The following is a 12,916-nucleotide window of genomic DNA, read 5'->3' as shown; positions in this document are numbered from 1 at the left end:
GAGTGGGACACCCGGACCCGGTCCGAACCCGGGACTAGCCCTAGTGACTTTAGTGTATTGTTTCTGTGTTTAGTAACTTTGTGTAATCCGCCGTAAGCGTACTTCATACCACGCCCCGCCCAGACTCTCTCGGGCGCAGAACCAGGCTTGCCGCTAACCTGAGCATTCATCTCGCCACTCGCCGGGTAACTACCCCTCTTAATGTACTAGCCGCCGGGCTACTGAGCGACCGTAACGAGTACCACCAAGAGAGGGTGGTGTAGGTTGAGCATAGGTCGACGATGAAGCGGCCAGTCGCGTGAGAGTGTCAAGTGTAACGTGTGCGACGTAATAAACCAGTTAAAAGTACGTGTGTGTTTTTTCTAAGACGGCGTTTTGGGAGGCCATAACAGCCCGGGGAGCCCTTTGCCGACGCGTCCCTGCCTGCAGCCACGAGGCCAGGAACCCCGCCCTTGAGATCAACATTAATCAAAACATTTCTAATTCACGTAAATTCAAAACAGGCAGCGGGGACGGCGTCAACCCTTTGAACACATAAATGTATATTATAACGAAAACATTTAATATAAGGGTCATTTATAATAAACATTAAACAAACTGGCAGTTAAAGTTTGTACATAATGATTCTCTTATATTTAACTACTTTTTTTCTATATTCGTTAAATAGTCTATAATATTTGTTCTATTTAAATTTAATTTTTTTTTCTTAAATTTCACATTCTAACACATTTATTAACTCATTTCACAGGAGGTCTTTCCCTTTTAACGTGGGCTTCTTAAAAGTGTATAGTATTTTCTGAAACAATTTGAATCTAAGAAATCATTCGCTGTTTCAATCTCGTTAAGAAGTGACCAACGCGCTATCTAGTGAAATTATTCTCGTACTGTTACAATGAATTCACATATTGTTTTCTTCTGTATTTATTTTTCTTCCTGAACTCGTTTTTTTTGTTTTGCGTAATTTCAACTGTCTGGATAAGTGTCAAAGGCCAACGACAACTTGTTACTCTTATTTTGTTGTTGCTAGGTTCATACTATTTTCAAGTAAAAATTGCATTTTTTGTGTCAGAGGTGAACGTGTTGGGTAGATAAATTATATTTGACACTTTTTTTTAAATAACAATATGAGTTCTGCACATTTAGGTTTAGGTAAGATACCATGGTTATTGTGTAAGTAAACAGGGTAAACGTCAAATGTTACTAATAAATGTAAATTCCTTTTTTTTTTATGTGCAGGTTCCAAGTGCCCCCCGGCACATAAGTGCAAGTTAAGGCTCTACAGTATGCGATTCTGCCCGTATGCCCAAAGAATTCATTTGGTTTTGGACGCGAAAAAAATCCCGTAAGTATTTTCATTGTTAATGTTGAAATAATATACAGTGATGGTTCTATATAAGTGTTGGGCAATTCTGATGGCGAACCACTTTTCTAAAAGAAAAAAATGAATAGAATAAAAGGGTAAATATGTAGTTGGGCGGTATTTGCGAATAAAAATGTTAAAAATCCGAAAATACTTTTATTCTATGCTCTTTATCTTCCTCTTTTCATTATAAGCGGCGAAGATAAGAAATTTCAAATACTTTAGAAGATATCGAATTTTTAAATTTCATCACAATTATACCAGTGCATTATGTGGCATTCCGCATTGTTTCTTGTTTACGAGTATATATTTTTTTTATTGGAAAATGATGTCACGTGATTGATCGTAATAGGCCAGAATTCAAATGAACCAATACGTAATTATTTAGTTCATTTATTGTTTTAAAACGGTGTTTAATTACCGCCTCCAACTTAGGCGAGTTTTTAACGTTTCTAATTTTAAAGTCTTATTTTTTATTGTTGCGCAAGTAATAAGTAACAAAAAAATTTTACGTGAGTTGTTACCGTGCTTCCTTTGTCCCGGTTTGTTAGGTCAGGTCAGTTACATTATAAATACTTTAAAACTAAAGAACCATTGAAATAATTTCATATTATTTTTAATGTACGCTTAGTTTCAAAGTATTTATAATGTAACTGACCTGACCTAATCGACCATTTTCATTAATTAGGTATTCACAAACACACGGCAAAATAAAAAAATGGCGACGGTCGTATGATAAACACAGGTCTTGTATGCAAAATAAGAACGGCGATATCTTCTAAAGTATTTGGAATTTATTATCTCCGCCGCTTTGAATGAAAAGAGGAAGTTGAAGAGCATCTAATAAAGGTATTTTCGGACTTTTAACATTTATTTTCGCAAATACCGCTCAACTACATATTTACCTCTCATTGACTATTTACAGGAATTTAAACAATTATTTCTTCACACAAATTATGATGCAACAGTTCAGAACATGGCGTAAGGACAAATCTGAGTAATTGCAGAACAGTTGTAGTGTCAAAGCAACTCGTACAAAAGAAATACTCGCCAGCAGGTACGAATGTCATGCAGAGAAACGTAGTAGAGAGCGCACGCGATTGTCGTGGCAGCACCGAATCCTCACGTCTAATCCGCACGGCCGCCAGTCGCCAACTGAGGAACAGGGACACCAACCATCTGGCTTGCACACACAAAAGTATGCCACGAACCCCTAACAATACTAACCTCGAGCAACACGCACATTTATGCAGAACTAAGGCACCAACCACTCTTAAAACTAATAATAATACTGAACATAAACTATTGAATGCATTAATACTTATAGCTAACAAAGCACTGGATTAGTGCATGTACTGTTCAATGCTTACTGCAATCTGTACATTGATGTTGAGTGGTGAATGGTCTGAGGAGAAACCAGGGGCAATGAAGTTGCACACACACACACACACACACACACATAAATTTTTGTATTTGTGATTGTTGGATTTAATAAATATTAGTTTCAAAAGTAAGATTTCGCAAAAGTAGATGATTGTCGAAATGAGATTCACACACCTTTTACTTTTCGATAATCACCTAATTTTGTGTAAACTTAAATTTGGAAACACACATAATATTTAAATCCAACACACACCAATAGTTACTATAAATTATGAAGAAAAATTAAGGAGGATTAGGCCTCGCCATTGCAATTTAAAATATTTTGACACAGCTTGCAATACCAATGCTTCCGTGCTCAATATTTTGTTTTGACTTGGCTTAGTGGACACTTGTGAACTGGTGTGGTGTGTGGTTATCATGGTAGTTGCAGTCGCCCTCACGAAGTAATAAGCTGTTTCCTCGCGGAGCTGACGGACTAGAGCCTGATAGCAACAAGGTATAGAAGGTCTGAAAGATTTTATTTATGCCTTGACATGCCAACAATTGGGATAAATAGTTCATAATTAGAATTTTAGCAAAAAAAAAAAATTTCGAAAAATCCATTATGACGGGGCCTTCTTGAACCTTCTGGAAGACTGTAACATTCTGAAACATCTTGAACCTTCTGGAAGATTTAAGAACATTCTTGCCAGTCTCTGCTACTAGATTCCCACCTGCTTCGCCGACTACTTCCCATAAAAGTCCATTTGTGTGATGCCTTGTTTTTACACCCAGCCCCTGCAGTTACAAACTGAAACCTTCCTCGCGGATGGGCGTTCAAGGGTTGAAGGAGGGGGGGGGGGGCGGGAATTGTGGAGTTATATCAACATGTAAAGACAAGCCACGCTTACTTAATATATACATACGTATTGATTTTTCTGAAAGATGGTGTATTTAACCATTTGTGGTTTGGTTTTAAGAAACTTCATATTTTATTTTTTTAAAGCAGGGTATTTTAATGTTGTGTTTATATAATATTGGAAATATTTAAATCCATTTTTGCTATGTCAAATTTTTAAAATTTAATTTTACTTCATCGTATATAGTTTTTAAAAAATATATAATGTTTAGGTTATTTCTTATTTATTGCATAGAGTTTTCATGTAATATTATTATAGCATACAAGAAATAAGATTAAAAAATATTCAGTATTCATGTCGGACAGTTAAGAACAACATACGTCAGCTGTCTTGCAGACCTCAGCTCCGGGATTGTCAACTTAAAACGCACAAATTATATCTTCCCACAAACTTGCAACTGGAAAGTAATTCTGCCTCTGGTAATAAAATTAAGCAAATTCACAGTCATCCAAACCCTGCTATTTAGAAAATCTGGCTAATGCGAATGAGCTTATGGTGAAAAAAGGTATTTAAAAAAACCTTGAATAATTTTTAAAACTATTTTTGATTTGGTCAAATCTGGGAAAAACAAAATCAGGCACATTTGTGCCCAGGAAAAAAAAAATACTGTTAAAAAAACATTCAGTAAATGGTCAGAAATACATTAAGAACTACATTGCAACACTACAAACTAAGAATACATTACAAACTTTAAACAGAACAAAATGAACAAACTTTACAAAGTGGCTGGAAAATAAGTAACAATATTTTTCTTTACTTAAGAAATTAGTCGGTTTGTTTGGAGCAGTGAACTGAATCAACTTGAAGCCACAATGTTTAAGTACAAGCTGCAATAGCCTTATCAGCAAGGTTTCCATAACTTGAGCCATCTGCGTCCATTCTTTGGTGTTTCTTGTAACAATTGAAGGAAATTTGGAGTCTTTATTAGTTTCTTCATTAATTTCAGTGATATTCAAGGTCGGTAATAAGTTATACCCTCCATACTTCTTTAAGCACGGATGGGTCGCTCCGCTTGACGATTCAGCAGCCCAGTCTGTGATGTACTTCTTTTAACTTGTTATGCAATGAGAGTTTGCTTCTCCCATGTTCTATGAGAGTCCTGAGAAATGAGCTTCGATGCTTGCGAGACACTTTGTTCCATTGGTCGAAGTAACGCTGTGACATTTGGTGGTAAGAACAGGGCCTTGATTATGCTACAATTCATATCTGGGTGAGATGGGGCATTTGTCCAGCAGAATTGCCTGAGATGCTAAGTTGTTTTTACTAAAACTCTTCACTGCAGGATCTAATTGATAGTGTAACTACTCATTAAAAATGTTTGCCATAATTGTGTTTATAGTACACTGGAAGATTTCTCATCTTATATATTGTGAATGCAGGAGGTTTAGTGTATTAACCATCAACATAACTGTAACGTATGTTTACTCTTAATAGTTCTGTAATCCATCAGTCGCATGTTGCTTGCTCATTTTGAAGTCTGGAGCATAGCTTCAAAAATCAAATCAGCTATTTTGGTTAATGACTCGGTTGCAGTGTGATCGGTCAGTAACATTGGAAATTTTTGCCTGTATCCTCTGGAATGCTGACTGAGTAGATACATAAGCATTAGTTAACTGTGTGTAGTTATTTATTAATACCACAGTACACAACACATCACATACACTTCCTCTAAGTACATATGGTGTGTTGTGTACCGTGCACACAATTGCCGGTATTGCCTTGCACAGGGATTCATTGTATCTCATTGTGAACTATACCAACTTTAGATAAACCAAAGCTATTTTGGACTTGTTGATAACATTTCTGCCTCTCTGTGACCTGTATGCGTAGCCACAGTTACCCACTATCAAAGCTGCAGTACCAAATTTTACCATAAAGAGCAGTAAAAGCATTAAATAAAGTTACTTTTTGTTAATATTGTAACAATAATAAGAAAAACATAAATCACCCCATCTATATATATATATATATATATATATATATATATATATATATATATATATATATATATATATATATATATATATATATATATATATATATATATATATATAAATATGATGTAGGTATGTATAAATTCAAAAAACTCCAACACTTTTTGACAGTTTGCTATGAAAGTTGGCACATTGAAGTGTTTTTTTCATGGAAAAGGTTTTTATGCTATTAATTTTTTTTGTAACTCTCGGCTAGATGGCTCTGCACCGCAACAACTTCTAAACCGTTCAATCAATCGCCATGAAAATTGGTAAATTGTGATTTTTACGGTCATTAACCTTGGTAACAACATACAGTGATTGCAACTGTGATTAGTATTTGGTGAGTGAGTTTAAAATGAAATACCATTTCAAATGCTTTATAGATTTTAGATGACATCCAAACCATTCATTTGAGATAGAGATAGGTAACAAACACCTGCAGGGGGACAATGTCTGCTGGGTTATGCTAGTACATTATAGAATATGATCCGAGCAATAAATAAACACACTTTCCTGGTATTATTATTACTTTACACTGCCATAAAAATTATAGTTTAGAAAGAAAATTTGCAAAAAATGTTCAGTTAAAAAAATTTATTTGTGTACATGTAAATGAAATTCATCAACAATATTATATTTTATGAGCAGGAAATTATTAGTGATATTTACAATATTGATATTCCCAGTATTTAGTTATTAAATTTAAATAATTTTTGTAAAACTTTTTTTTTGTATTTAGATTTTAATACATATGCAGCTGCTATAGTCGCATATATATTGTGCTGTAAAAATTCTTATCGGTTAAAACCATTTACACGAAAGAAAATTTTTAGAGCATGTTCTAAATTTAAAAATAGGATGAAAATTGTTGCTATCAATTGCATGAAAGATATAATAATTTTTCAGTGAATTAATGCACAAGCAAATTAAATAGAAGATGATTTTAACACTATTGATTGGAAAATTTGATATTGTGAGAGGGTCTTAAGAGATGAACATGCATGATGGTGCATCAATCAACATGTCCCACTTGGTTCTTGATCTGTTGTTTGTGTTATGTATGAACTTGGCGAGACTCATTAAAATAAATAACTACTGTTGGTTTATCATTTAGGAACTGTGAAGTGCAAGCAGGGGAAAAGTAAAGATGATGGCCGAGGTAATTAGAAACCAACACAGTCGTATCACAGATCGTATTTGGGGAAGGCAGCTGGTAGTATGTGTGACAGACAGAGTGCAGGTCTGAGGGCAGGCTTCTTGCAGGTACGAGGTGGTGAACGTGAACCTCACTCAGAAACCAAAGTGGCTGTACTCCAAGAGCCCCCAGGGCAAGGTGCCAGTGCTGGACGGAGACTGTCTTCACGACGGACAGAGTGCAGGTCTGAGGGCAGGCTTCTTGCAGGTACGAGGTGGTGAACGTGAACCTCACTCAGAAACCAAAGTGGCTGTACTCCAAGAGCCCCCAGGGCAAGGTGCCAGTGCTGGACGGAGACTGTCTTCACGACGGACAGAGTGCAGGTCTGAGGGCAGGCTTGTTGCAGGTACGAGGTGGTGAACGTGAACCTCACACAGAAGCCAGAGTGGCTGTACTCCAAGAGCCCCCAGGGCAAGGTGCCAGTGCTGGACGGAGACTGTCTTCACGACGGACAGAGTGCAGGTCTGAGGGCAGGCTTATTGCAGGTACGAGGTGGTGAACGTGAACCTCACACAGAAGCCAGAGTGGCTGTACTCCAAGAGCCCCCAGGGCAAGGTGCCAGTGCTGGACGGAGACTGTCTTCACGACGGACAGAGTGCAGGTCTGAGGGCAGGCTTGTTGCAGGTACGAGGTGGTGAACGTGAACCTCACACAGAAGCCAGAGTGGCTGTACTCCAAGAGCCCCCAGGGCAAGGTGCCAGTGCTGGACGGAGACTGTCTTCACGACGGACAGAGTGCAGGTCTGAGGGCAGGCTTATTGCAGGTACGAGGTGGTGAACGTGAACCTCACACAGAAGCCAGAGTGGCTGTACTCCAAGAGCCCCCAGGGCAAGGTGCCAGTGCTGGACGGAGACTGTCTTCACGACGGACAGAGTGCAGGTCTGAGGGCAGGCTTGTTGCAGGTACGAGGTGGTGAACGTGAACCTCACACAGAAGCCAGAGTGGCTGTACTCCAAGAGCCCTCAGGGCAAGGTGCCAGTGCTGGACGGAGACTGTCTTCACGACGGACAGAGTGCAGGTCTGAGGGCAGGCTTGTTGCAGGTACGAGGTGGTGAACGTGAACCTCACACAGAAGCCAGAGTGGCTGTACTCCAAGAGCCCCCAGGGCAAGGTGCCAGTGCTGGACGGAGACTGTCTTCACGACGGACAGAGTGCAGGTCTGAGGGCAGGCTTATTGCAGGTACGAGGTGGTGAACGTGAACCTCACACAGAAGCCAGAGTGGCTGTACTCCAAGAGCCCTCAGGGCAAGGTGCCAGTGCTGGACGGAGACTGTCTTCACGACGGACAGAGTGCAGGTCTGAGAGCAGGCTTATTGCAGGTACGAGGTGGTGAACGTGAACCTCACACAGAAGCCAGAGTGGCTGTACTCCAAGAGCCCTCAGGGCAAGGTGCCAGTGCTGGACGGAGACTGTCTTCACGACGGACAGAGTGCAGGTCTGAGGGCAGGCTTGTTGCAGGTACGAGGTGGTGAACGTGAACCTCACACAGAAGCCAGAGTGGCTGTACTCCAAGAGCCCCCAGGGCAAGGTGCCAGTGCTGGACGGAGACTGTCTTCACGACGGACAGAGTGCAGGTCTGAGGGCAGGCTTGTTGCAGGTACGAGGTGGTGAACGTGAACCTCACACAGAAGCCAGAGTGGCTGTACTCCAAGAGCCCCCAGGGCAAGGTGCCAGTGCTGGACGGAGACTGTCTTCACGACGGACAGAGTGCAGGTCTGAGGGCAGGCTTGTTGCAGGTACGAGGTGGTGAACGTGAACCTCACACAGAAGCCAGAGTGGCTGTACTCCAAGAGCCCTCAGGGCAAGGTGCCAGTGCTGGACGGAGACTGTCTTCACGACGGACAGAGTGCAGGTCTGAGGGCAGGCTTGTTGCAGGTACGAGGTGGTGAACGTGAACCTCACACAGAAGCCAGAGTGGCTGTACTCCAAGAGCCCTCAGGGCAAGGTGCCAGTGCTGGACGGAGACTGTCTTCACGAGGGACAGAGTGCAGGTCTGAGGGCAGGCTTGTTGCAGGTACGAGGTGGTGAACGTGAACCTCACACAGAAGCCAGAGTGGCTGTACTCCAAGAGCCCCCAGGGCAAGGTGCCAGTGCTGGACGGAGACTGTCTTCACGACGGACAGAGTGCAGGTCTGAGGGCAGGCTTGTTGCAGGTACGAGGTGGTGAACGTGAACCTCACACAGAAGCCAGAGTGGCTGTACTCCAAGAGCCCCCAGGGCAAGGTGCCAGTGCTGGACGGAGACTGTCTTCACGACGGACAGAGTGCAGGTCTGAGAGCAGGCTTATTGCAGGTACGAGGTGGTGAACGTGAACCTCACACAGAAGCCAGAGTGGCTGTACTCCAAGAGCCCTCAGGGCAAGGTGCCAGTGCTGGACGGAGACTGTCTTCATGACGGACAGAGTGCAGGTCTGAGGGCAGGCTTATTGCAGGTACGAGGTGGTGAACGTGAACCTCACACAGAAGCCAGAGTGGCTGTACTCCAAGAGCCCCCAGGGCAAGGTGCCAGTGCTGGACGGAGACTGTCTTCACGACGGACAGAGTGCAGGTCTGAGGGCAGGCTTCTTGCAGGTACGAGGTGGTGAACGTGAACCTCACACAGAAGCCAGAGTGGCTGTACTCCAAGAGCCCCCAGGGCAAGGTGCCAGTGCTGGACGGAGACTGTCTTCACGACGGACAGAGTGCAGGTCTGAGGGCAGGCTTATTGCAGGTACGAGGTGGTGAACGTGAACCTCACACAGAAGCCAGAGTGGCTGTACTCCAAGAGCCCCCAGGGCAAGGTGCCAGTGCTGGACGGAGACTGTCTTCACGACGGACAGAGTGCAGGTCTGAGGGCAGGCTTGTTGCAGGTACGAGGTGGTGAACGTGAACCTCACACAGAAGCCAGAGTGGCTGTACTCCAAGAGCCCCCAGGGCAAGGTGCCAGTGCTGGACGGAGACTGTCTTCACGACGGACAGAGTGCAGGTCTGAGGGCAGGCTTGTTGCAGGTACGAGGTGGTGAACGTGAACCTCACACAGAAGCCAGAGTGGCTGTACTCCAAGAGCCCTCAGGGCAAGGTGCCAGTGCTGGACGGAGACTGTCTTCACGACGGACAGAGTGCAGGTCTGAGGGCAGGCTTATTGCAGGTACGAGGTGGTGAACGTGAACCTCACACAGAAGCCAGAGTGGCTGTACTCCAAGAGCCCTCAGGGCAAGGTGCCAGTGCTGGACGGAGACTGTCTTCACGACGGACAGAGTGCAGGTCTGAGGGCAGGCTTATTGCAGGTACGAGGTGGTGAACGTGAACCTGACTCAGAAACCAGAGTGGCTGTACTCCAAGAGCCCCCAGGGCAAGGTGCCATTGCTGGACGGAGACTGTCTTCACGACGGACAGAGTGCAGGTCTGAGGGCAGGCTTGTTGCAGGTACGAGGTGGTGAACGTGAACCTCACACAGAAGCCAGAGTGGCTGTACTCCAAGAGCCCCCAGGGCAAGGTGCCAGTGCTGGACGGAGACTGTCTTCACGACGGACAGAGTGCAGGTCTGAGGGCAGGCTTGTTGCAGGTACGAGGTGGTGAACGTGAACCTCACACAGAAGCCAGAGTGGCTGTACTCCAAGAGCCCCCAGGGCAAGGTGCCAGTGCTGGACGGAGACTGTCTTCACGACGGACAGAGTGCAGGTCTGAGGGCAGGCTTGTTGCAGGTACGAGGTGGTGAACGTGAACCTCACACAGAAGCCAGAGTGGCTGTACTCCAAGAGCCCCCAGGGCAAGGTGCCAGTGCTGGACGGAGACTGTCTTCACGACGGACATAGTGCAGGTCTGAGGGCAGGCTTATTGCAGGTACGAGGTGGTGAACGTGAACCTCACACAGAAGCCAGAGTGGCTGTACTCCAAGAGCCCCCAGGGCAAGGTGCCAGTGCTGGACGGAGACTGTCTTCACGACGGACAGAGTGCAGGTCTGAGAGCAGGCTTATTGCAGGTACGAGGTGGTGAACGTGAACCTCACACAGAAGCCAGAGTGGCTGTACTCCAAGAGCCCCCAGGGCAAGGTGCCAGTGCTGGAGCTGGACGGAGACTGCCTTCACGAGAGCGCCATCATCGCGGACTACCTGGACGACAAGTACCAGCACTGGCCGCTGCACCCCCGCGACCCCTGGAAGAAGGCCAAGGACAAGCTGCTGCTGGACCAGTTCAACAAGGTGGCTCCCATGTCACACATGCCACTTGACACAGTCCGCACGCCCCAGAAGTCACTGTCTTGGCTTGCCTCAACACCATCAGTTTGGATCGCTGGGTCAGGTCCTAACTCTTAATCTGGGTGTAATGTTACTATATCAGCAAAGCTCACCTCGTAACCCAGTTGATATACTGAGTGGGCCTCCGCTAGGGGCAACCACTTGCTGGACAAGTCCTCGCAGTCACCATCACCTGGCCCTGCTGGCTGCTGGTTCGAATCCAGGCCAACTTCCTGGCAATCTTCGTCAGCACCACTCCACAACTGTCTACACTCTCACACAGTCTCTCACGTACAGCTTGCTGACTAGGATTGGCAGTCCGTGACGTTCGAGCTGAAAAACTGAACATTCACCTACTGTATAACTGGGAATGCATGCACTACGAAGAAGAAAACCCAGTGTTGCGAAATTGGTTTTGTACGAACTTAATGTTTTCTTTGGGACAGCTGTTAGGCTCAGAGTAACAAACGTAATTCTTGTTGCACTTTTTTAACTAGCCCACCAAGTTACATTGCAATTTCATATTTGTTACTATTTATTATTTATACATATTTTGCAGATCTTAGGAATCACGATAATCGAAAAAAATTCATCTTTTAGAAGGAAAATTTTGGGGATCAAAAATTTAATGTTGCTTCTAACAAAATTTTACATGAGGTGCATGTTATTCAAAATCTAGCTTTGTGCACTAAGTTTCAGCTTGGGAATGTAGTAAAAGGGTGTTTTTATAAATAGCAGAGAAATGCTTGAGTTGTAAAACATCTCCAAATACCCATTCAAATGATAAGGTATAGTTTCCAAATTCAAACACTGTCTCACAATTATGATACTCTCATTAGACATGGTTCTCAAGGCTTGCAGATTGATAAGTCCACGTAGATCTGAGTGCAAAATATCTACCAACTACCTGAGGCGTATCATCCAAACTTAGCGTTCGTTACGCAGCAGAAAGTCGCGAAGTGCTCCGGACCACCTGTTGGGTAGCGCAGCCTCTAGTTCCTCCTGGTCCCTCCCTTGTGACTGCTCTCTTGGTGTGTGCCGACAGTGGCCCAGCTGTTTCATATTTACTGTATACTGTTACTTCCAAATACTTGTGTATTTTAAAGAAATATAATAGATTTAAAAAATTTAACAAAATACCTCCATAACCAACAATGAGACAAGTGTAACCACCAGTATAGCTAAAAAGCTAAGGCCAAATTGTAGAATAACAGCATCTTACAAATACTAGCAAAAACTAAGACAGTCAACATCTAACAAAATATATATCTATAAATAATGAGAGGGCTGCACGCCTCAAATTACACGTTTAAAACATTAAACATATTGAACACAGAAAACAATTAAGCAAGTTCATTTTGAAAAGTATTGATCATGAAAGTAACAAATCTGGTACTACTTGGATTGAAAATATATGATGTTTTATTTGATTTACATCATTCTCACCAAATTAAGAGGAGAAAATACAAATAAAAATCTTAAAACAATATACAAAGTAAATAAAGACATTTATCAAATATTGGCATTCATAAATAAAACTTATTTAAATGGCACATTATTATGTTACCTTAGCCACAATGATAGCATCCTTGGGAAACGATCATTCCTTTTACGTGTGGGAATTACAAGTGTTCAGTGTTGCAACCCTGGCTTCACCGCTTCTCAAGGATACACATGACAACCAGACCCACGTTCCTGTACACTTTGCTCTCATCACATAACCACGAAGAAGTCAGCCATACTCCACAACCACACACTAGCAGTTGAGCCTAAGGCGCAGAAGACAGATGGATAGGTTTGTTAGACTGTGTCTAGTTTTGAGCAGGATAGGAGATACTAAAGCACAGATGACGGATAAGTTAGTTATGCTGTATTATATACTGAGCA

At 43.2% G+C, this 12,916-nt stretch overlaps 1 protein-coding gene across 1 annotated transcript in view; it reads left to right on the top strand.

The window, feature by feature from the left end:
• The first annotated feature begins 869 nt into the window (after nucleotides 1–869).
• The window catches only part of LOC134533647 (pyrimidodiazepine synthase-like), a 49,957-nt gene continuing 37,910 nt past the window's right edge, over nucleotides 870–12,916 (top strand). Inside the window, exons 1-3 of the mRNA XM_063371179.1 lie at nucleotides 870–1,149; nucleotides 1,237–1,342; nucleotides 10,774–10,993. Coding sequence (XP_063227249.1) covers nucleotides 1,125–1,149; nucleotides 1,237–1,342; nucleotides 10,774–10,993 — 351 coding nt within the window. The 5' untranslated portion in view covers nucleotides 870–1,124. The remainder of the gene's footprint in view (nucleotides 1,150–1,236; nucleotides 1,343–10,773; nucleotides 10,994–12,916) is intronic.

This window comes from Bacillus rossius, chromosome 7, assembly GCF_032445375.1.
Source record: "Bacillus rossius redtenbacheri isolate Brsri chromosome 7, Brsri_v3, whole genome shotgun sequence".
NCBI lineage: Eukaryota > Metazoa > Arthropoda > Insecta > Phasmatodea > Bacillidae > Bacillus > Bacillus rossius.
Note: the sequence above shows the minus strand (reverse complement) of the source record. Positions and strands in the feature narration are given on the sequence as shown.